This window comes from Mytilus trossulus, chromosome 3, assembly GCF_036588685.1.
Source record: "Mytilus trossulus isolate FHL-02 chromosome 3, PNRI_Mtr1.1.1.hap1, whole genome shotgun sequence".
Lineage (NCBI taxonomy): Eukaryota > Metazoa > Mollusca > Bivalvia > Mytilida > Mytilidae > Mytilus > Mytilus trossulus.
This window is the reverse complement of record NC_086375.1, coordinates 19,394,074-19,416,131: the sequence shown is the minus strand read 5'-3', so window position 1 is coordinate 19,416,131 and position 22,058 is coordinate 19,394,074. Positions and strand designations below refer to the sequence as shown.

General features: G+C 32.9%; 1 protein-coding gene across 1 annotated transcript in view; it reads left to right on the top strand.

Moving 5' to 3' along the window:
• LOC134710327 (adenylosuccinate synthetase isozyme 1 C-like) overlaps positions 1-22,058 on the top strand; it is a 98,843-nt gene that overhangs the window by 13,926 nt on the left and 62,859 nt on the right. Inside the window, exons 2-5 of the mRNA XM_063570653.1 lie at positions 3,097-3,199; positions 8,125-8,238; positions 13,835-13,892; positions 15,311-15,356. Coding sequence (XP_063426723.1) covers positions 3,097-3,199; positions 8,125-8,238; positions 13,835-13,892; positions 15,311-15,356 — 321 coding nt within the window. The remainder of the gene's footprint in view (positions 1-3,096; positions 3,200-8,124; positions 8,239-13,834; positions 13,893-15,310; positions 15,357-22,058) is intronic.

The following is a 22,058-nucleotide window of genomic DNA, read 5'->3' as shown; positions in this document are numbered from 1 at the left end:
TACAATTCCATTTAAGGTGGACAAATATTAATTTTACTTTCAACATGATATCCCAGAACTCCCAAGAAATGTCACTTCAGGTAAATATGAAATATTAAACTGTAAAATTTGACAGACCTGAATTTCAAGATAATGTAAATGGAACATTCCAGAAATTAGTTTCCATTAAATTTTACCCTGTTTTATATTTTCTGTTATAACCCATAAATAAAATATAGTTCTTCTTAAGAAATTGTTCCATTTTCTTTGAATTTGTGCCATTTTAAATTATAACTGTTTCATTGTCCTGATGACGCCTACATGTATCTATAGGTGAAACATGTCAACCAAATAAACATACTTTGTGGTAAAAAAATCTTATTGATATATTTCTGGTGGCAATAATTCAAATGTTTTAAAGTTACCACACAAAACTTTTACAAGACTCAAAACCTACAAGTAGGATTACATAATAAGGCTTTATTAGTATATATAAAGTACATTTCAGTTTTATTTTGTAAGTATAAAAATTGGTTGGGCTCCAAAAATTTCCACTGGGCCCCTGAAAAAAATATTGTAAAAAAATATTGTTAATTTGCAGCTGGCCCCTGGAGGAAAACAGTTAATTTTAGTCCCTGGGCTGAGCAGAGTATTGGGCTGTAGCCCAATATTGCAAAATATCATGTTATTGTGCAATAGTAAAGTATTACAATTTTACAGTATTGCACAATTAATAGTAAGACATCTTCTATTGAAAATTATACATATATTTCAAATTTTCAACCCATTTCAACAAATTTTTTAATATCTTTCACCACATTTATTTTGTTTCAGAAACCTATATTATGTCAAAAAGTTGATCACAATCTAAATTCGGACAGTATTTAGTTTGAAAATTATTTCCAATCTTGCACCAACTTTTCAGGGTTCACCCTCTGCAGGCTTATCAGGCTGTGCTCAGCAACCTTTTTATTTGCTTTTGTCAAAAGAAAAAATAGGACAGATACAAAGAACATTTAAATGGCATTTTTAATATATAAGTTGTAAATTCAGAAATAACTGCACAGTTTTTATATGACCGTGAAACATTTTTTTGGATCGTATGATGTTGTCGTCGCATCTGCGTAGTTTGAAGACACATTTGGTGTCTTGACAATAACTTTAGTTTAAGTGAATGGATCTCTTTGAAATTTTATAAGACGGTTCAATTCCACAAAAGGAAGGTTGAGATTGATTTTAGGGATGATGGTCTAAACTGTTTAAGAATTAGGGGGGCCCTAAACAATCATTTTTCTACTTTCTGGATATTAACTTGTGTAGAAGAATTTCAGTTGCTCTGAAATTGTACCACCATGTTTATTAACACAAGTAGAATGTTTGGATTGAATTTGGGGGTTATATGGTCCCAAAGGTTTAGAAATTAGGGGCCAAATGAGCATTTTTGTAGTTTTCAGTCAATAACTTGTGTTTAAGTGTATGAATCTCTCTGAAATTATAGCACAAGTTTCCATACTACAAAGGGATGGTTATTGGGGGTCATGTCTCAAATCATTAAGCAATTTGGGGCAAAAAAGGGGAAAACAAGGGTTTTTCTGTTTAACCCTTTCACCGATAGCTGCCCAGACAAAAGCTACTCTGAGACGACAGCTTCCCTGGCTATTATTACTCAAATGGGAGATCTTCATAATAAATGGCAATAAAAACTTGTCTGTAGTTATTTGTGTCTTTATTTCATTCACTAACACCATGTTCACAGTTTTGTTCTAGTTTTGATAATTTTTTCTTCATAAAATATTCAAATTTTCAAATTTTCTGCATTATCTAGGTGAAATTCTCAAAATTCGACTCTGTGACCCTAAAATCATAATTTTTTAACCCAAAACGGCAAAATTTTGAAAAATTTATTGAGGCTGTACAAATTCCTTACACTGAACAGTGTCCATTCCAAGTGTTTTAAACATACATGTAAAACTACATTTTAGGTAAAAAAAAGTATACTAGTTTGGCTTCAATTCTTCCAGATTCTTTCCCAAAAAATGTTCCAACATTTCAAATTCTCGTAAATTTACGTAATTTTTTTCTGATTTTGACACAATTTTCAACAAACAGAAGCGCCATGTTTACACTTTCATCCGTGTATTCAACAAAGAAAGATAACTGGTGTTTGCACTGTTTTGAGCGGGAAATATAAAAGAGGTATTCCGATCCTGGTAAAACGGGACTCATCGTCAGCTGTCTGAAGCGTGAATCCCAGTAAAGCACAATTTAGACAATTTAAAAGCAGTGTAAGAGAGGTAAGCCAATTTCATTTAAAGAATATGTGTGATTACCTCCCTTACACTGCTTAAAAATTATGTATTAAGAAATAATGATTAGCTGTCAATTTACATTTAGACATTTTAGAAGTTACTATTGATTAATAATATTAATTATAACCATGACTGTATGTCTTTTTATATTTTAATATTTTATGATGTATTTAAATAAGTACAATGTAGTTATTGTTGCAAACTCTTTTTGAGGGGATTCAACAGCATAGTGTATTGCTCAAAAGGTTCATTAGACCTCATTCATTCTGTGTCAGAAACCTATGCTGTGTCACTATTTAATCACAATCCAAATTCAGAGCTGTATCAAGCTTGAGTGCTGTGTCTTTACTTGCCCCAAATGTTAGGGTTTCGACCTCTGCAATCGTATAAAGCTGTGCCCTGCGGAGCACCTGGTTAATATTGCGAAAAATGTGACAGAGTTGTAAACGCAATAATTTAATCTCACATTTTGAAATATTTTATATGAATTCAGCAAGATTTTTCTCAATATATTAAAAATTAAAATCACATTTTAGATTCAGAAGACAAAATCGCATTAATAAATGGCATGCAATAATATCTTAATTTACAGTATTGAAAAGCAAAAATAGTCATGAAAGAGTTAAGCAAAAAATTACAGGTGAGCAATTTATCATGTTTGATTAGAAATACATCTCTATTATAATTATTAACTTAAAAAAACAAATTGAGGCAAATATACATGGACCAGCTAAAAAATTAAAACCAAAATGTCAATATAATATTTTTGTACATGTAATTTGAAATTGTCTGTCCATTTTCATTTCAGGGAGGAAACAATGCTGGACATACAGTTGTTGTTAAAGAGAAAATGTATGATTTTCATATTCTGCCAAGTGGAATTGTTAACCCTGACTGTATAGCTGTCATTGGTAATATTTTAATTTTATTAATGTTATTAAATTATTATTTTAACAATACAAACTGAAACACTAAGGGTCTCTTTTCCTTGGTCTCCCAAAATATGAGGTCATAGAAAAAAAACCTGTTGATTGCCCCCAATGCAGTGAAAAGAATGTATTGTAATAAACGAATAAAACTCGATACTTTGCGTTGTTATACGACCGCAAATTTTGAAAATTTTTTCGTCGTATATTGCTATCACGTTGGCGTCGTCGTCGTCCGAATACTTTTAGTTTTCGCACTCTAACTTAAGTAAAAGTGAATAGAAATCTATGAAATTTTAACACAAGGTTTATGACCACAAAAGGAGGGTTGGTATTGATTTTGGGAGTTTTGGTCCCAACATTTTAGGAATTCGGGGCCAAAAAGGGCCCAAATAAGCATTTTCTTGGTTTTCGCACTATAACTTTAGTTTAAGTTAATAGAAATCTATGAAATTTTGACACAAGGTTTACGACCACAAAAGAAAGGTTTGGATTGATTTTGGGAGTTTGGGTTTCAACAGTTTAGGAATTAGGGGCCAAAAAAGGGCCCAAATAAGCATTATTCTTGGTTTTTATACGACCGCAAATTTTGAAAAAATTTTCGTCGTATATTGCTATCACGTTGGCGTCGTCGTCGTCGCCATTGTAGTCGTCGTCGTCCGAATACTTTTAGTTTTCGCACTCTAACTTTAGTAAAAGTGAATAGAAATCTATGAAATTTTAACACAAGGTTTATGACCATAAAAGGAAGGCTGGTATTGATTTTGGGAGTTTTGGTCCCAACATTTTAGGAATTAGGGGCCAAAAAGGGCCCAAATAAGCATTTTCTTGGTTTTCGCACTATAACTTTAGTTTAAGTTAATAGAAATCTATGAAATTTTGACACAAGGTTTATAACCACAAAATAAAGGTTGGGATTGATTTTGGGAGTTTTATTTTCAACAGTTTAGGAATTAGGGGCCAAAAAAGGGCCCAAATAAGCATTATTCTTGGTTTTCGCACAATAACTTTAGTTAAAGTAAATAGAAATCAATGAAATTTAAACACAATGTTTATGACCACAAAAGGAAGGTTGGTATTGATTTTGGGAGTTTCGGTCCCAACAGTTTAGGAATTAGGGGCCAAAAAGGGACCCAAATAAGCATTTTTCTTGGTTTTTCCCACCATAGCGTTAGTATAAGTGAATAGAAATCTATGAAATTTAAACACAAGGTTTATGACTATAAAAGGAAGGTTGGTATTGATTTTGGAAGTTTTGGTCCCAACAGTTAAGGAAAAAGGGGCCCAAAGGGTCCAAAATTAAACTTTGTTTGATTTCATCAAAATTGAATAATTGGGGTTCTTTAATATGCTGAATTTAACTGTGTATGTAGATTCTTAATTTTTGGTCCCTTTTTCAAATTGGTCTACATTAAGGTCCAAAGGGTCCAAAATTAAACTTAGTTTGATTTTAACAAAAATTGAAACCTTGGGGTTCTTTGATATGCTGAATCTAAAAATGTACTTAGATTTTTGAATATTGGCCCAGTTTTCAAGTTGGCCCAAATCGGGGTCCAAAATTAAACATTGTTTGATTTCATCAAAAATTGAATAATTGGGGTTCTTTGATATGCCAAATCTAACTGTGTATGTAGATTCTTAATTTTTGGTCCAGTTTTAAAATTGGTCTAAATTAAAGTGCAAAGGGTCCAAAATTAAACTATGTTTGATTTTAACAAAAAATAAATTCTTGGGCCTCTTTGATATGCTGAATCTAAACATGTACTTAGATTTTTGATTATGGGCCCAGTTTTCAAGTTGGTCCAAATCAGGATCTAAAATTATTATATTAAGTATTGTGCAATAGCAAGTCTTTTCAATTGCACAGTATTGTGCAATGGCAAGAAATATCTAATTTCACAATATTGTGAAATAGCAAATTTTTTTTTAATTAAGAGTTATCTTTCTTTGTCCAGTATAGTAAGCAAGAAATATCTGCAAGAATTTTTTTTAATTGGAGTTATCTTTCTTTGTCCAGAATCAACTTAAATCTTTGTTATATACAATATACAATGTATATTCACTTTTTACTACCAACTGATAAATTTAAATAATCTTTACCATTCAGTGATAACAAGCAGTTTTTTTACATCATGTATTTAAATGAGTAGTAATTGTTGCAAACTCCATTAGAATATTTTAATTGAGATTAGTTTTGGAATAAGGGAAAGGGGGATGTGAATAAAAAATTGGGTTAAATTTTTCTCATTTGAAATTTCATAAATAAAAAGAAAATTTCTTCAAACATTTTTTTGAGAGGATTAATATTCAACAGCATAGTGAATTGCTCTAAGAGAAAACAAAAATTTTAAGTTCATTTGAATACATTCATTCTGTGTCAGAAACCTATGCTGTGTCAACTATTTAATCACAATCCAAATTTAGAGCGGAATCCAGCTTGAATGTTGTGTCCATACTTGCCCCAACCGTTCAGGGTTCAACCTCTGCGGTCGTATAAAGCTACGCCCTGCGGAGCATCTGGTTGCACAATAACTTAAGTTTAAGTAAATAGAAATCAATGAAATTTAAACACAATGTTTATGACCACAAAAGGAAGATTGGTATTGATTTTGGGAGTTTAGGTCCCAACAGTTTGGGAATTAGGGGCCAAAAAGGGACCCAAGTAAGCATTTTTCTTGGTTTTTGCACCATAACGTTAGTATAAGTAAATAGAAATCTATGAAATTTAAACACAATGTTCATGACCACAAAAGGAAGATTGGGATTGATTTTGGGAGTTTAGGTTTCAACAGTTTAGGAATTAGGGGCCAAAAAAGGGCCCAAATAAGCATTATTCTTGGTTTTTGCACAATAACTTTAGTTTAAGTAAATAGAAATCAATGAAATTTAAACACAATGTTTATGACCACAAAAGGAGGATTGGTATTGATTTTGGGAGTTTAGGTCCCAACAGTTTGGGAATTAGGGGCCAAAAAGGGACCCAAATAAGCATTTTTCTTGGTTTTTGCACCATAACGTTAGTATAAGTAAATAGAAATCTATGAAATTTAAACACAAGGTTTATGACCGTAAAAGGAAGGTTGGTATTGATTTTGGGAGTTTTGGTCCGAACAGTTTAGGAATTAGGGGCCCAAAGGGTCCAAAATTAAACTTTGTTTGATTTCATCAAAATTGAATAATTGGGGTTCTTTGATATGACAAATTTTACTGTGTATGTAGATTCTTAACTTTTGGTCATGTTTTCAAATTGGTCTACATTAAGGTCCAAAGGGTCCAAAATTAAACTTAGTTTGATTTTGACAAAAAATGAATCGGTTGGGTTCTTTGATATGTTGAATCTAAAAATGTACTTAGATTCTTGATTATTGGCCCAGTTTTCAAGTTGGTCCAAATCTGGGTCCAAAATTAAACTTTATTTGATTTCATCAGAAATTGAATAAATGGGGTTCTTTGATATGCCAAATCTAACTGTGTATGTAGATTCTTCATTTTTGGTCCCGTTTTCAAATTGGCCTACATTAAGGTCCAAAGGGTCCAAAATTAAACTAAGTTTGATTTTAACAAAAATTAAATTCTTGGGCCTCTTTGATATGCTGAATCTAAACATGTACTTAGATTTTTGATTATGGGCCCAGTTTTCTAGTTTGTCCAAATCAGGATCTAAAATTATTATATTAAGTATTGTGTAATAGCAAGTCTTTTCAATTGCACAGTATTGTGCAATGGCAAGAAATATCCAATTTCACAATATTGTGAAATAGCAATTTTTTTTTTAAATAGAGTTATCTTTCTTTGTCCAGAATAGTAAGCAAGAAATATCTTATTGCAAGAATTTTTTTTTAATTGGAGTTATCTTTCTTTGTCCAGAATCAACTTAAATCTTTGTTATATACAATATACAATGTATATTCACATTTTACTACCAACTGATAAATTTAAATAATCTTTACCATTCAGTGATAACGAGCAGTTTTTTTACATCTTAATATTTTATGATGTATTTAAATGAGTAGTTATTGTTGCAAACTCCATTAGAATATTTTAATTGAGATTAGTTTTGGAATAAGGGAAAGGGGGATGTGATTAAAAAATTGGGTTCAATTTTTCTCATTTGAAATTTCATAAATAAAAAGAAAATTTCTTCAAACATTTTTTTTGAGAGGATTAATATTCAACAGCATAGTGAATTGCTCTAAGAGAAAACAAAAATTTTAAGTTCATTAGAACACATTCATTCTGTGTCAGAAACCTATGCTGTGTCAACTATTTAATCACAATCCAAATCTAGAGCTGAATCCAGCTTGAATGTTGTGTCCATACTTGCCCCAACCGTTCAGGGTTCAACCTCTGCGGTCGTATAAAGCTACGCCCTGCGGAGCATCTGGTGTTACTTTTATGCTCAAATTCATATCGAAAGGTTCTATGTAACGTCATAAACAGAAAACGTAAATACTGGAAACATTACATTAACATTTGCATTATATTCTCAACATACTGGGGGGCCGCAAAAGTATATCCTTTGTATTAAATTAAAATATTTCTTTAACTGTCCATATAATATGGAAAAAAATATGATTTAAAATATGATTGGCAATTACTGTCACTAAAAATAAAAATGAAAATAAAAAATACCAAAATAGAAAGAAATATTTAAAGAAAAATGTCAGATTAGCTACAAAATTGTCTGAATATCAACATCCATGATTCTTTGATTACATGCTATAAGACTTAAACATGTTTTAAAGAGAGCTTTCTTGTTGGAAAGATTGGAAGTCCTGTTTAATGTTGTGTTTGAACTGTGATATTAAGGATTACAAATTTACAACTTTTATCTAAATTCACAAAAAAAATCCACCAAATATATTGAAATGCCATTTTGTATTTTACAATCCATTTTCCATTTTTTGCAGGAAATGGTGTTGTTGTTCATTTACCAGATTTATTTGAAGAAATTGAAAAAAATGTTCAAAAAGGACTAGAAGATTGGGAAAACAGACTGATCATATCTGACAGGGCACATTTAGGTATGTCAATACATGAGTGCAATTTGTATACACCTTGACCAAGACTATGGAGCAAGATAACCCTAAACACTAACATGAACCCTAACCGTAATCATAAGATTGCACTTCGATACAGCCTACGGGGCTATATATTGCTTTTTGACACAGATGGTTATTTGACATCATAAACTATAAATCAGTTTGAGTGTTACCTTTGTTTGGCACATCTCATTTACATGCAGGTGGTTTATCCATGTACATCAGTCATGGTTCATTGATTTTGAATATTAGCCTAACTTGCAGTGATCTGGAAGGTTTTTTTCACTATGGGCCCAGGGCCCCTCAAAAATAAATTCGATGGGCCATTTTAAAAAATAATGGGCCATGTTGTCAAATGAGTGGGCCATTCGAAATGACTTATAAAAAATAAAAAGTATCATTATTTTCTCATGTTTTGGAAAAGAAGTGTTGGTACAAATTTACCTTTATGATTTTAAATAATATTGTTCCTGTGATTCTGTAATTTCAATGAATATACAATAACTTCTTCCAAAACGGACCATATTAAAGAAAAACCTTTATTTACAATGTTTAAACTGTTACTGTTGCCTTGGCTTGTTCATGTTCATGTTATTTTTAACATTAAATTTGGGTCTTCGTCGATACCATACTCATTCCAGACGTTCCGTATTAGAGGTCATTTCAGGAACGTCCTCTGCATTTCTTGTATTATTATTATTACTTCATCAAGATGACAAGAATAACAGTAGAGAGTACCATTAATTGATAGAACAAAACAATAATTCGCTGAAGTCATGTTTACAAAATGTCAAAACGAGCCAAAGACCAAAAAATGACAAGGACAGTTAAGCGCCTTTTATGGAGACAAAAACTATATTCATAAAAAGGCTTCAGGGGTTTTCAATCGAAATAATAGAAAGCTAAACTAAATTAAAAGATTATTATTAGAGTTAAATCTCGTCTGTAATAGCCAAATTTCACAAATGTAAAGTTGTTTATAAAAAATTATATCATGAATGATGGTTAATTGCGTTTTTTTGGGTTATCAGTTAAACCGCATGGTTCTATTATTACCATAGGAAAACACCCGAGACGTTAAACCGCATGGTTCAATTACCATAGGAAAACACCCGAGACGTCCAAAAATATATAGGTGCTCCTATGATTGGAGGAACATAAGACAGTTGTGTACACACACATGGCGGCACGGAACACGATCGGAAAACTATTTGACGATATCTTAACGTTTCTAAACAATGTGAAAAATATCGTGCGCCACGTGGGCGCTTACGTTTGTCACTCTATGCGCCATTTCTGGTGAATATGCGCTATAGGCGCAGGGCGCACGTCCTTCCCGATCACTGAACTTGTTAAGTATTGCAAATTTAATTTTTCAACAATTGCATAATCAGAATCTTAAAGAAAAGAAAGACATACAGACTTGTGCCAAAAGTGAAGATAATTCCAAGATGGCCACCACATACAGTTGTCAAGTATCTGTCACAGTTCAACCTTTGTAATTATATTATTAAAATGATCTGACCTCATCTAATACTTTGTGATGTTTCCTTTTGCCCTTATTACTAATACTAGCCTCAAACTTCTTGGAATTGAATCATAAAGTTTTCTTATAAATTCTAAGGATATATTTGTTCATATGTCCCAAATTGCTGTCTCCATTTGAGCCTTTGTAGGGATAGTATGAGCCTGTTTTTGCAGTTCAATTTTAATTTTACGCCACATATTTTCAATAATATTAAGGTCTGGACTTTGTGCTGGCCATTCTATACCATGAAGTTGTTTATTTTCCTTGTAATCCTTCACAATTTTGACCCTATGAACTGGGGCATTGTCATCTTGGTATATGTAATTGTCAGCAGGGAAATGATGAGCAATAACAGGCCAAACAAAATTGTCAACTATCTCAATATACTTAAGCATTAATATTACCAGTTACAACAGTAATAGTACCAACACCTTCATAGGTAATGCAGCCCCAGATCATCAAACTCAGTCGTGACCCATGGCCAGGATTTAAGCAAGGAGGAGTCCACTCCTCACCAGGCCGTCTCCAGACTAAAACATGATTAACCGAATTTCCACCTTACATTCATCACTATATATGACCTTTCTCCAATAATCTTCCACAGTTTTGTGTCTTGCCAATTTACACCATGCCAGCCTTTTTTTGACATTTGCAGCACAAAGTCTGATGGATTTTTTTACAACAGGTTTTTTGAACCCTTCTTCATACAATTTTCTCTGAACAGTACGCTTAGATACTGGTTCTTCTGTACATTCATTGAAAACAGCAGTTATCTCATGCAGTGTAAGTTTTCTGTCCGACTTGACAGTGGTGCAAAGTTTGCGAGTATACCGCGGTGTTAGCAGATTTGGCCTTCCCGTTTTCTCCTTGTTTTCCAAACTGCCCCCAACCTTTGAAACGGTTTAAAACCCCATAAATTGTTAGAAGTGGATGCTTTGTTTGTCGAGCGATGTCAGGTCCTTTCATACCAGCCTTATGTAATGCTGCAATGGCATTTTTCTCGGACAATGACAGTTCCTTGCGTTTTGGGGCCATTCTCAAAACTATACGAAATGTAAACAAAGCAGACAATTCCAAACTTCCAGTGACGTATCAGGTCAATGACCTTCCTCAAAACTTTCATCTTGTGCAAAAACAGAGATAACTCCAACTTATTAACAGAGGAAAAGGCTATAGAAGTTGTCACTTCCAACCCGCAATCAACATGACGTCGTAAAATTATCTTCACTTTTGGCACAGTAGTGTACCTCTGTGATAACTGTTTATTAACATATTTTCGTAATCTTTTACAAAAGTCTTCTCCTAAAACAACTTGGACAAATTTAACCAAACTTGGCCACAAGCAGGGTCGTAGCTAGAAAGAAACGATGTTCAAGCAACTACAGCCGAGCTGGGACCCTTTCATGCAGGAAAAGGTTTTTTATTCGGTTTTCGGTCATAGAGCAGTTGATAGAGGAGCTACATGTAGATAGGACACATAAACACTTTATGAATGTAAAACTATTTTATAAAGCTTCTGAATAGAGTAAATCATGGTTAATTGAAAACATAAACTACACATTTTTCTGATACAGAATTTACTCAAAATTGTCCAAAATCTGCTCTTCGGGTCTAGGCAGAAACGAGCTTCTCTATTTATTTGTCAATATTCACACTGAAATCCAGATGAATATGCAGTAATGCTAGCAATAATAACCAGTAGTTGTGCACTGTTAATCGTACATTAGATTTCAACAGACCTAGTACACTGATAGATCTTCAAGGTACCACTCGTGAGATGTAATAAACCAGTATATTACGGATTACAAATGTGTCGAGGTTTGTGATTGGATAACAACACAGAGATGTCAGTGTATATTCAGGAAACTGCAGGGGTATATACGACGTTTTTAGCCCCAATTGGAACCTCAAGAACGTTGTCGTAACACTGGTTACTATGTGACGTAGTCAAAAGCTATCAGATTGTCAGAGGCTCACAGAGGGAAAATAATGACGTGCTTCAGTCAATAATACATTTTTGATACAAAAACACGCAATTTACACTTTTAGTATTTAAATTTAATGTTAAAAGTGTTATTATAAATTATTACATACACCACAAAATTATGATCACAGCAAATTAGAAAATCCTTCATGTATGCCGAACATATTAGGGTTTTCAACTTATAATTATATGTGTTGTGAACAAAAACCTGCACTGGAAAATAACATTAAGTCAGGGGTAATCCGTAACATATATGTGTAATTCATAGACCTGAATAACATATAGTACGTGTTCGCCATCGAGCGATCTTGTAATTGAATTGGTCAAAACTACTGTAAACGGACAGAAAGTCACAGGACATAAAGTCACAAATAATCTGTTGACAATTGTTTAACTTATATGTAAGAGAAATATCTTGATTTTTTTTTTTTTAATGCATTTATTCATATTAAAGTTTAGGAAATGTGTCATTATACTTGAAAAATAAAGATTTATTTAATGTTAATCGTGCAAAAAACAGATTTCTTGGCACCACGAAGCCATTTAAGTGCCAAGCCACTTTGACATTTTGTTTTTTTAACAACCATTTAATCATCTTTGATATTTTTTGGATTAATTCTGTTTACAAAGTTGGTTTATATACAATAGTTCAAGAAAAATACAAAAATATTTTTGTAGAAACAAGGGCTTTTTTTATTAAAAAGCCACAATTCATTTTTTCTGATTGTTTTTATTTAAAAAAAAACAATCAGAAAAAATGAATTGTGGCTTTTTGCCCTGTGACTTTTTGTCTGTGACTTTTTGTCCTGTGACTTTCTGTCCTACATTCCAGGTAGGTTTCGTATGTCTCAGACAAAATGATGTTGAGATTTGTTCGTTTGTTATATTTCCTACAACACAAGGAATAAAATTGAGAATGGAAATGGGGAATGTGTCAAAGAGACAACAACCCAACCAAATAAAAAAACAACAGCAGAAGGTCACCAACAGGTCTTCAATGTAGCGAGAAATTCCCGCACCCGGAGGCGTCCTTCAGCTGGCCCCTAAACAAATATATACTAGTTCAGTGATAATGAACGCCATACTAATTTCCAAATTGTACACAAGAAACTAAAATTAAAATAATACAAGACTAACAAAGGCCAGAGGCTCCTGACTTGGGACAGGCGCAAAAATGCGGCGGGGTTAAACATGTTTGTGAGATCTCAACCCTCCCCCTATACCTCTAACCAGCAGATAAGCAGATAAGACACAAAAAAATCGAAGCAGATAAGACACAAAGAATATAATGAGACTTTCAAATACTGTTTTGGCGTGTTTGCAGGATGAGTGGCTCTGGAAGTCCATCGAACCAAGGATTTTTATAGTAAGACAATACAATTCTATACTATACAAATACTTGGTCAAACACATCGCCTAGGCATAATTTCAACAATATCGAAGGGTTCTGATAAATCTAATGCCGATTGGTACATCTAATTCCAAACAGATAAACCGTACTCTGTAAAATGTGCTCCGAAACTACATGTATTAGACTGAGTATAACAAATTCAAATCTTGTTAAAGATACAAGTTACTGTCCGATTTTGTCATGCATGATCTCCAATAAACTTCTATTTTGAAAACAAATGCCGTTATTTAATGAGATTTCATCAATTAAAAAAGTGACAACATATGTGTTTCCTTATAAATTTAATTTATAAATTTTTAATTTAGCAATAATTTTTTTTGCATGCGGAACTGATGTGCAAGCAACTGCGTGTTAGCGTATAGGGAGCTACGCGCCTGACAATCTGATTATCATAAGAGTATCTATTTGATGACCCTGCCTGCTAACCAACATGGCAGACATGGCTAAGAACGTAGGGGTAAAATAGAACTTTTTGGCTTATATCTCTGAAACTAAAGGAAGAGTATAACAGTTGCATTGATATGCATCAATTGTGAATAAATATATCAGGTTAGGGGCACAGGCTCTTTGCAGCCTCTAGTTTTTGCATCAAAAAGTATTTATCTGTCCCCTGCTTTTATATTGTAATCAGTAAGTTTTTCTTTTCTTATTTCAGTATTTGATATACATCAGATAGTTGATGGAATACAGGAATCTGGAAGAGGCAAACATGTGTAAGTTTGTCCCATGGACAGTCACACAGTCCCCATTTATTTGTTGCTTTGAACAGATCAGGCCTTTTTGAAACTGGGAACCAGTTTCATATAGCATGCATTACATATAATGAGTTTCATAATACATCACTCATCAACTTCCTGTAAACCTATTCCTTCACATTTTGGATTGTGTTTGAATATTTTCCACAGAAACCACAATTAATATATATTGTATAAATTTTGAAGCAGGCTTCTTGCTATATTGTTAGGTGTGTTTTAAGCTCACCTGGCCCGAAGGGCCAAGTGAGATTTTCCCACCACTTGGCATCCGTCGTCCGTCATCGTTAACTTTTACAATAATCTTCTCCTCTGAAACTACTGGGTCAAATTTAACCAAACACGGCCAAAATCATCATTAGGGTATCTAGTTAAAAAATTGTGTCCCGTGACCGGGCCAACCAATCAAGATGGTAGCCATGGCTAAAAATAGAACATAGGGGTAAAATGTAGAATATTATTATAGATAGAGATAAACTGTAAACAGCAATAATGTTCAGCATAGTAAGATTGACAAATAAGTCAAGTGACCGAAATGGTCAATTGACCCCCTAAGGAGTTATTGTCCTTTATAGTCAATTTTTAACAATTTTCATAAAATTTGTAAATTTTTATTAACATTTTCCACTGAAACTACTGGGCCAAGTTTATTTAGATAGAGATAATTGTAAGCAGCCAGAATGTTCAGTACAAACACATCACCATCACCAAAACACAATTTTATCATGAATCCATCTGCTTCCTTTGTTAAATATACACATAGACCAATTTGAGCGACACAGGCTCTTAAGAGCCTCTAGTTACTTGGACTGATAAGATATTTTCTGGTCTTATTTTAGATGCATGCACAAAGGAGATTAAAATCAGTCAATTAAAAGTCAAATAAAACAAGTGACTGGTGTAAAATAATGTTTATCCATTTCTTGAACCAACACATGCATATATCATAAACTTAGTCTTCTGTGCATGATTCACTGAACTGAAAAAAGTCACACTGAGTTCATTTCATACAGAAAACCCATTGGCTAATTGTTTATATACAACTGCAAAAAATTTTGCGGTGGTATATGGGTATCACGTCATCCTTGCCATCAGCGTCGTCTGAAGACAGATGGTTCTAAATTTGGAATTTTAAAAAAACAGCACATATATGTACATAAGTTTTAACATAAAACCTAGACATTTAGTTATAAAACACATGCATCATTTTTTTTTTAATTTGAAGTTTCATATGACTAATTTTTTGAAAGATCTGATCAGGATGAAATGAAGTATAAAAAATAACATGTTTCAAATTAAACTTAAATTCAATTAAATTGTGTTTTAAAGGACATGGGGAAGAAAAAATTAGAAAGTAGAAATATTTTTTTCTTTTTCAGTATTGGAACCACAAAGAAAGGAATAGGTCCAACATATTCATGCAAGGTATGCACAGTATACATTTAATTGAGATAATCTGAGGTTTAGGGTAGTATGGGCGTCTTATTCCATCTTAGATTGTAAATAACAGAGAACCTAAGGTCAAGTTTTTCAATCAAATTTGCTGAGGAATGCAGATAACTAGTGTGAATTTTTATGTAAAAGAACAAATCTAAAAGATTAATATTAGTATTTTACAAGATTATATTATTTTTGCTTGATGTCTAGTGTTTTTAAAATGGCATTTTAAGGGGAGGTTACTCTGAAATAGTAAGTGAAGGAGTCTACATGAAATTTTGCTATATTATATTTTAACTAAATAAAAAAACCATACAGTGACCTCTACCCTTTGTTTGGGTATTCTCAAAACATTGTCTAAAAGCTATCTTCCATATTTTATTTTACAATTCTATCATTTAGTTAAACTTCTAATCACATTATGATGTTTTTTCCTACAGGTATATTCTATACAAAACATGGCTTATTATCATAACCTGTAGCTCAAGAAAATGCTCTGACCTATCATTATGGCCCAGGAACAAAGCTCCACAAAGAAGTTGCCAGGGCCATATAGTTTTACCCTTGTCCGTCATTCCACAACAAATCATTATACAGAATTTTTAGCTTATCGGGCCCAAAGGGCTCCATGTGAGCTTATGCCATCACTTAGCATCTTTCTTCGTCCTAAACTATTTAAAAATCTCCTCCTGAAACTTCTGAGCAAAATATATTCAAACTTTCAATGAATGTTCCTTAGGGTATCTAGTTTATAAATTCAGCTGAAGTTTTGATACACCAACAAACATGGCTGCCATGGCTAAAATAGATCATAGGGGTCAAATCCAGTTTTTGGCTTATATCTCAAAAACTAAAGCAATTGGAGCAAATCTGACATGAGGTAAACATGTTAAACAGGTTCCAATCTACCAGCCCTGAAATTTTCAGACAAATCAAACAAACTGTTGTTGGGTCGCTGCCACTAAATTGGTAATTTCGTTGTCTGTTGTAAACAATTTCAAAAATCTTCTCCTGAAACTACTAGGCCAAATACCTTCAATCTTAATCTAAGTGCTCCTTATAAGGGTATCTTGTTTATAGTTTATTTCAAACCAAAAGCAATACAGCTTATAGGTATATCATAGATATGTGCATGTATATCATAACAGAACATTTTAAATACAATCGGAGGCAAGACTACGTAGTATAAATCATTCAGAAGATTGTCATGAAAATTTTATATCTGTGGCGTATTTCAGATATTTTCCTAAATTAGACAATTCCGATACATTCTTTGTTGACAATAATTGAACTAATTTAAAAACAGATGCATTTGTATAATAATACCTTTTTGTCAAGCCTTCGACTTTAGTGAAAAAGCGAGACTAAGTGATCCTACATGTCGTCGGCGTCCGTGGCGTCCACAAATATTCACTCTGTGGTTAAAGTTTTTGAAATTTTAATAACTTTCTCAAACTATACTGGATTTCTACTAAACTTGAACAATAGCTTGTTTAAGATCAAAAGTATCCAGAAGTAAATTTTGTAAAAATAAAATTCCATTTTTTCCCTATTTTACTTATAAATGGGGTCAGGTTTTCTGCCGGAAAATATTACATTTACTCTGGTTAAGGTTTTTAAAATTTTAATAACTTTCTTAAACTACCCTGGGTTGGTACCAAACTTGGATGGAAGCCTTTTTTTTATGATCATAAGATGGTATCCAGAAGTAAATTTTGTAAAAAAGAAATCCATTTTTCCGTATTTTACTTTTTAATGGACTTAAATTTTATGCCAGGAAACAACACATTCACTCTGTGGTTTCTATACTATTTTGCATTTGTACAAAACTTGGACAGAAGCTTGTTTATGATCAAAAGCTAGTATCTAGAAGGAAATTTTGAAAAAAAAAAAATCTTTTTTTTTCGTATTTTACTTTTAAATTGACATAGATTTGCTGTGAAACCACACATTCACTCTGTGGTTTAACTTTTAAAATTTTAATAACTTTCTTATACTATTTTGGATTTGTACCAAACTTGAACAGAAGCTTGTTTATGATCAAAAGCTAGAATCTAGAAGGACATTTTTGAGCTCACCTGGCCCATAGGGCCAAGTGATCTTTTCTCATCACTTGGCGTCCGGCTTCGTCGTGGTCGTCCGTCTTCGTCGTGGTCATCCGTCGTCGTTAGCTTTTACAAAAATCTTCTCCTCTGAAACTACTAGGCCAAATTGAACCAAACTTGGCCACAATCATCATTTGGGTATGTAGTTTTAAAAATATGTGGCTTGACCCCGTCAACTAACCAAGATGGCCCCCACGGCTAAAAATATAACAAAGGTGTAAAATTTTGGCTTATAACTCAAAAACCAAAGCATTTAGAGGAAATCTGACATGAGGTAAAAATGTTTATCAGGTCAATTTCTATCTGCCCTTAAAATTTCAGATGAATCGGACAACCCGTTGTTGGGTTGCTGCCCCTGAATTGGTTATTTTAAGGAAATTTTGCTGTTTTTGGTTATTATCTTGAATATTATTATATATAGAGATAAACTGGAAACAGCAATAATGTTCAGCAAAGTAAGATTTACAAATAAGTCAACATGACCGAAATGGTCAGTTGACCCCTTTAGGAGTTATTGCCCTTTATAGTCAATTTTTAACCATTATTTGTAAATCTTAGTAATCCTTTACAAAAATCTTCTCCTCTGAAATTACTTGGCCAAATTAATCCCAACTTGTCCAACCAACCAAGATGGCCACCATGGCTAAAAAAAGAACATATGGGGTAAAAAGCAGTTTTTGGCTTGTAACTCAAAAACCAAAGCATTAAGAGCAAATCTGACATGGGGTAAAATTATTTATCAGGTCAATATCTATCTGCTCTGAAATTTTCAGGTGAATCAGACAACATGTTGTTGGGTTGCTGCACCTGAATTCGTAATTTGAAGGAAATTTTGCTGTTTCTGGTTATTATCTTGAATATTATTATAGCTAGAGATAAACTGTAAACAGCAATAATGTTCAGCAAAGTAAGACCTAAAAATAAGTCAATATAACCGAAATGGTCGATTGACCACCTAAGGAGTTATTGTCCTTTATACAGGGCTCACGCTACCAGGCGACTTGGGTGAAGAAGTCGCTTTCTCGACTGTCATTTCGCTTTCTCCGACCCCCAAAAGCGAAGACAAGTCGCCCTGTTGTTTACGATACTCTTTTTCAGTCGCTTCCGTCATCAGACATTTTCAATTTTTACCAAGTTGATGAAACATCAACTTTTTATTGATAATTAAAGAAATTAAGACAAAATCGATTCATTATCTTATGAAAAGAGGATGAAGCATTGTTTTTGCAGTGTGTAGCAAGTTATTTAATAAAAATACAACTTTTTATCACTTTGTGCACTTCCGAAAGTTCCGGTCTTTGTTACTCAAAAACGTAAATCAACCTAACTTTCGGCTGCAAAATAAGTTTGTTACTTCATTTAAACGTGATAACAGTTGCCTCCAGTAAATTATCAATCCATTTATTGCATTAAAAACGTCATGATCCTTTCCAAATAACTTGTCAAACATCGTTTATTTTTGTAAATTTTCTTGCAATCGTCCGCCATTGACCGATTTTTAAACTATGGATCGGAAACGGACCATCTATGACCAAAATCCGTATTTTTACAAAAATTACTACGGACGCACGAATGGAACAGCTGACAGAAGAATATTGATCCCAAAAGGGAAAATTACGCATTCCACATGCATTAAAAGATTTTGGTTACATCTAAATAAACTCATCATTTATTGGTGTATATCATTCCCTATAATTTAAATGGATTGTCGTAAACTATTGTAAAGTTGCTTAACTCTTAGACTATAACACTAATGTCAATATATTATGGCCCAGCTTACCTTTATATATCTTTTGATGAGAAACACTGAATTTCATACACAAGCTAGTTTTTAATTAAATTGTAATTGTTATTTTATAATTTCTTTACCTTTTTAAAAAAAAAAAAATAGTGCTTGATATTTAGTTGGTAGTTTCTCACAACATTGCACAAGGCCCTTAGTAAAATTTAAACAACTTTTAAATTGAAATGATACTTTAATTGAATACTCAGATAAAATTGAACAATATAAAAAGAACATTATTTACAAATGACCGTTTATACTACAGTAAAATCCAAACATTGTAATGCACCGCACGAATGACCACTTCTCTTTCAAATCTCAACACTTCTCCCTATCAGTTTCAAAAAGAGAAGTCACTTCTCCCTATAATTCTGAAGTAGTGTGAGCCCTGCTTTATAGTCAATTTTTTTAACAATTTTCATAAAATTTGTAAATTTTTACTAACATTTTCCACTGAAACTACTTGGCCAAGTTCATTATAGATAGAGATAATTGTAAGCAGCAAGAATGTTCAGTAAAGTAAGATGTACAAACACATCACCATCACCAAAACACAATTTTGTCATGAATCCATCTGCTTCCTTTGTTTAATATTCACATAGACCAAGGTGAGCAACAAATAATAATAATAACTAGAGGCTCTAAAGAGCCTGTGTCGCTCACCTTGGTCTATGTGCATATTAAACAAAGGACACAAATGGATTCATGACAAAATTGTATTTTGGTGATGGTGATGTGTTTGAAGTTCTTACTTTACTGAACAATTTTGCTTCTTACAATTATATCTATCATGAACTTTGCCCATTAGTAACAGAGAACTATATTTGGTAAAAATTTACATAAATTTACCAAATTAATGAAAATTGTTAAAAATTGACTATAAAGGGCAATAACTCCTTAAGGGGTCAATTGACCATTTAGGTCATGTTGACTTATTTGTAGATCTTACTTTGCTGAACATTATTGCTGTTTACAATTTATCTCTATCTATAATAATATTCAAGATAATAACCAAAAACAGCAAAATTTCCTCAAAATTACCAATTCAGGGGCAGCAACCCAACAACCGATTGACCGATTCATCTGAAAATTTCAGTGCAGATAGTTCTTGACCTGATAAACATTTTTATCCCATGTCAGATTTCCTCAAAATGCTTTGGTTTTTGAGCTATAAGCCAAAAACTGCATTTTACCCCTATGTTCTATTTTTAGCGGTGGCGGCCATCTTGGTTGGTTGACCAGGTCACGCCACACATTTTTTAAACTAGATACCCCAAAGATGATTGTGGCCAAGTTTGGATTAATTTGGCCAAGTAGTTTCAGAGGAGAAGATTTTTGTAAAAGATAACTTTAATTTACGAAAAATGGTTAAAAATTGACTATAAAGGGCAATAACTCATAAACGGGTCAACTGACCATTTTGGTCATGTTGACTTATTTGTAGATCTTACTTTGCTGAACATTATTGCTGTTTACAGTGTATCTCTATCTATAATAATATTCAAGATAATAACCAAAAACAGCAAAATTTCCTCAAAATTACCAATTCAGGGGCAGCAACCCAACAACCGATTGACCGATTCATCTGAAAACTTTAGGGCAGATAGATCTTGACCTGATAAACATGTTTATCCTTTGTCAGATTTCCTCAAAATGCTTTGGTTTTTGAGTTATAAGCCAAAAACTGCATTTTACCCCTTTGTTCTATTTTTAGCCGTGGCGGCCATCTTGGTTGGTTGACCAGGTCACGCCACACATTTTTTAAACTAGATACCCAAAAGATGATTGTGGCCAAGTTTGGATTAATTTGGCCAAGTAGTTTCAGAGGAGAAGATTTTTGTAAAAGATTACTTTAATTAACGAAAATGGTTAAAAATTGACTATAAAGGGCAATAACTCCTAAACAGGTCAACTGACCATTTTGGTCATGTTGACTTATTTGTAGATCTTACTTTGCTGAACATTATTGCTGTTTACAGTTTATCTCTAACTATAATAATATTCAAGATAATAACCAAAAACAGCAAAATTTCTTCAAAATTACCAATTCAGGGGCAGCAACCCAACAACCGATTGACCGATTCATCTGAAAATTTCAGGGCAGATAGATCTTGACCTGATAAACATTTTTACCCCTTGTCAGATTTGCTCTAAATGCTTTGGTTTTTGAGTTATAAGCCAAAAACTGCATTTTACCCCTATGTTCTATTTTTAGCCGTGGCGGCCATCTTGGTTGGTTGACCGGGTCACGCCACACATTTTTTAAACTAGATACCCCAATGATGATTGTGGCCAAGTTTGGTTTGATTTGGCCCAGTAGTTTCAGAGGAGAAGATTTTTGTAAAAGTTAACGACGACGGACGACGACGACGGACGACGACGGACGCCGGACGCCAAGTGATGAGAAATAATAATAATAATTCTTTATTTAAAGAGGGTTACACAGTTAGCTATAAAGCTAATCTTCCCTGAGGCCCTCATGAAATACAATGAAATATAACAAACAATTACAAAATATCAAACAGACACACATACATGAATAATGAAATAAAAAGTGAAGTATACAATTTTCACAACAGGTAAAAATTACAAATTCACATATGACATATATTTATAGTAATAACATCAACAATAACAAGTTTGAGTAAGTGTGTGAAAATAATTATGCATATAAAAAAACACAGCTTCTTAATGTTCCAACCAGTAATTTTTTAAATCTTTTTTTAATGAGCTTGTACTTGATGTTGATTTTTTCATGGATATTGGTAAATTATTCCATAAAATAGATCCTGAATATATAAA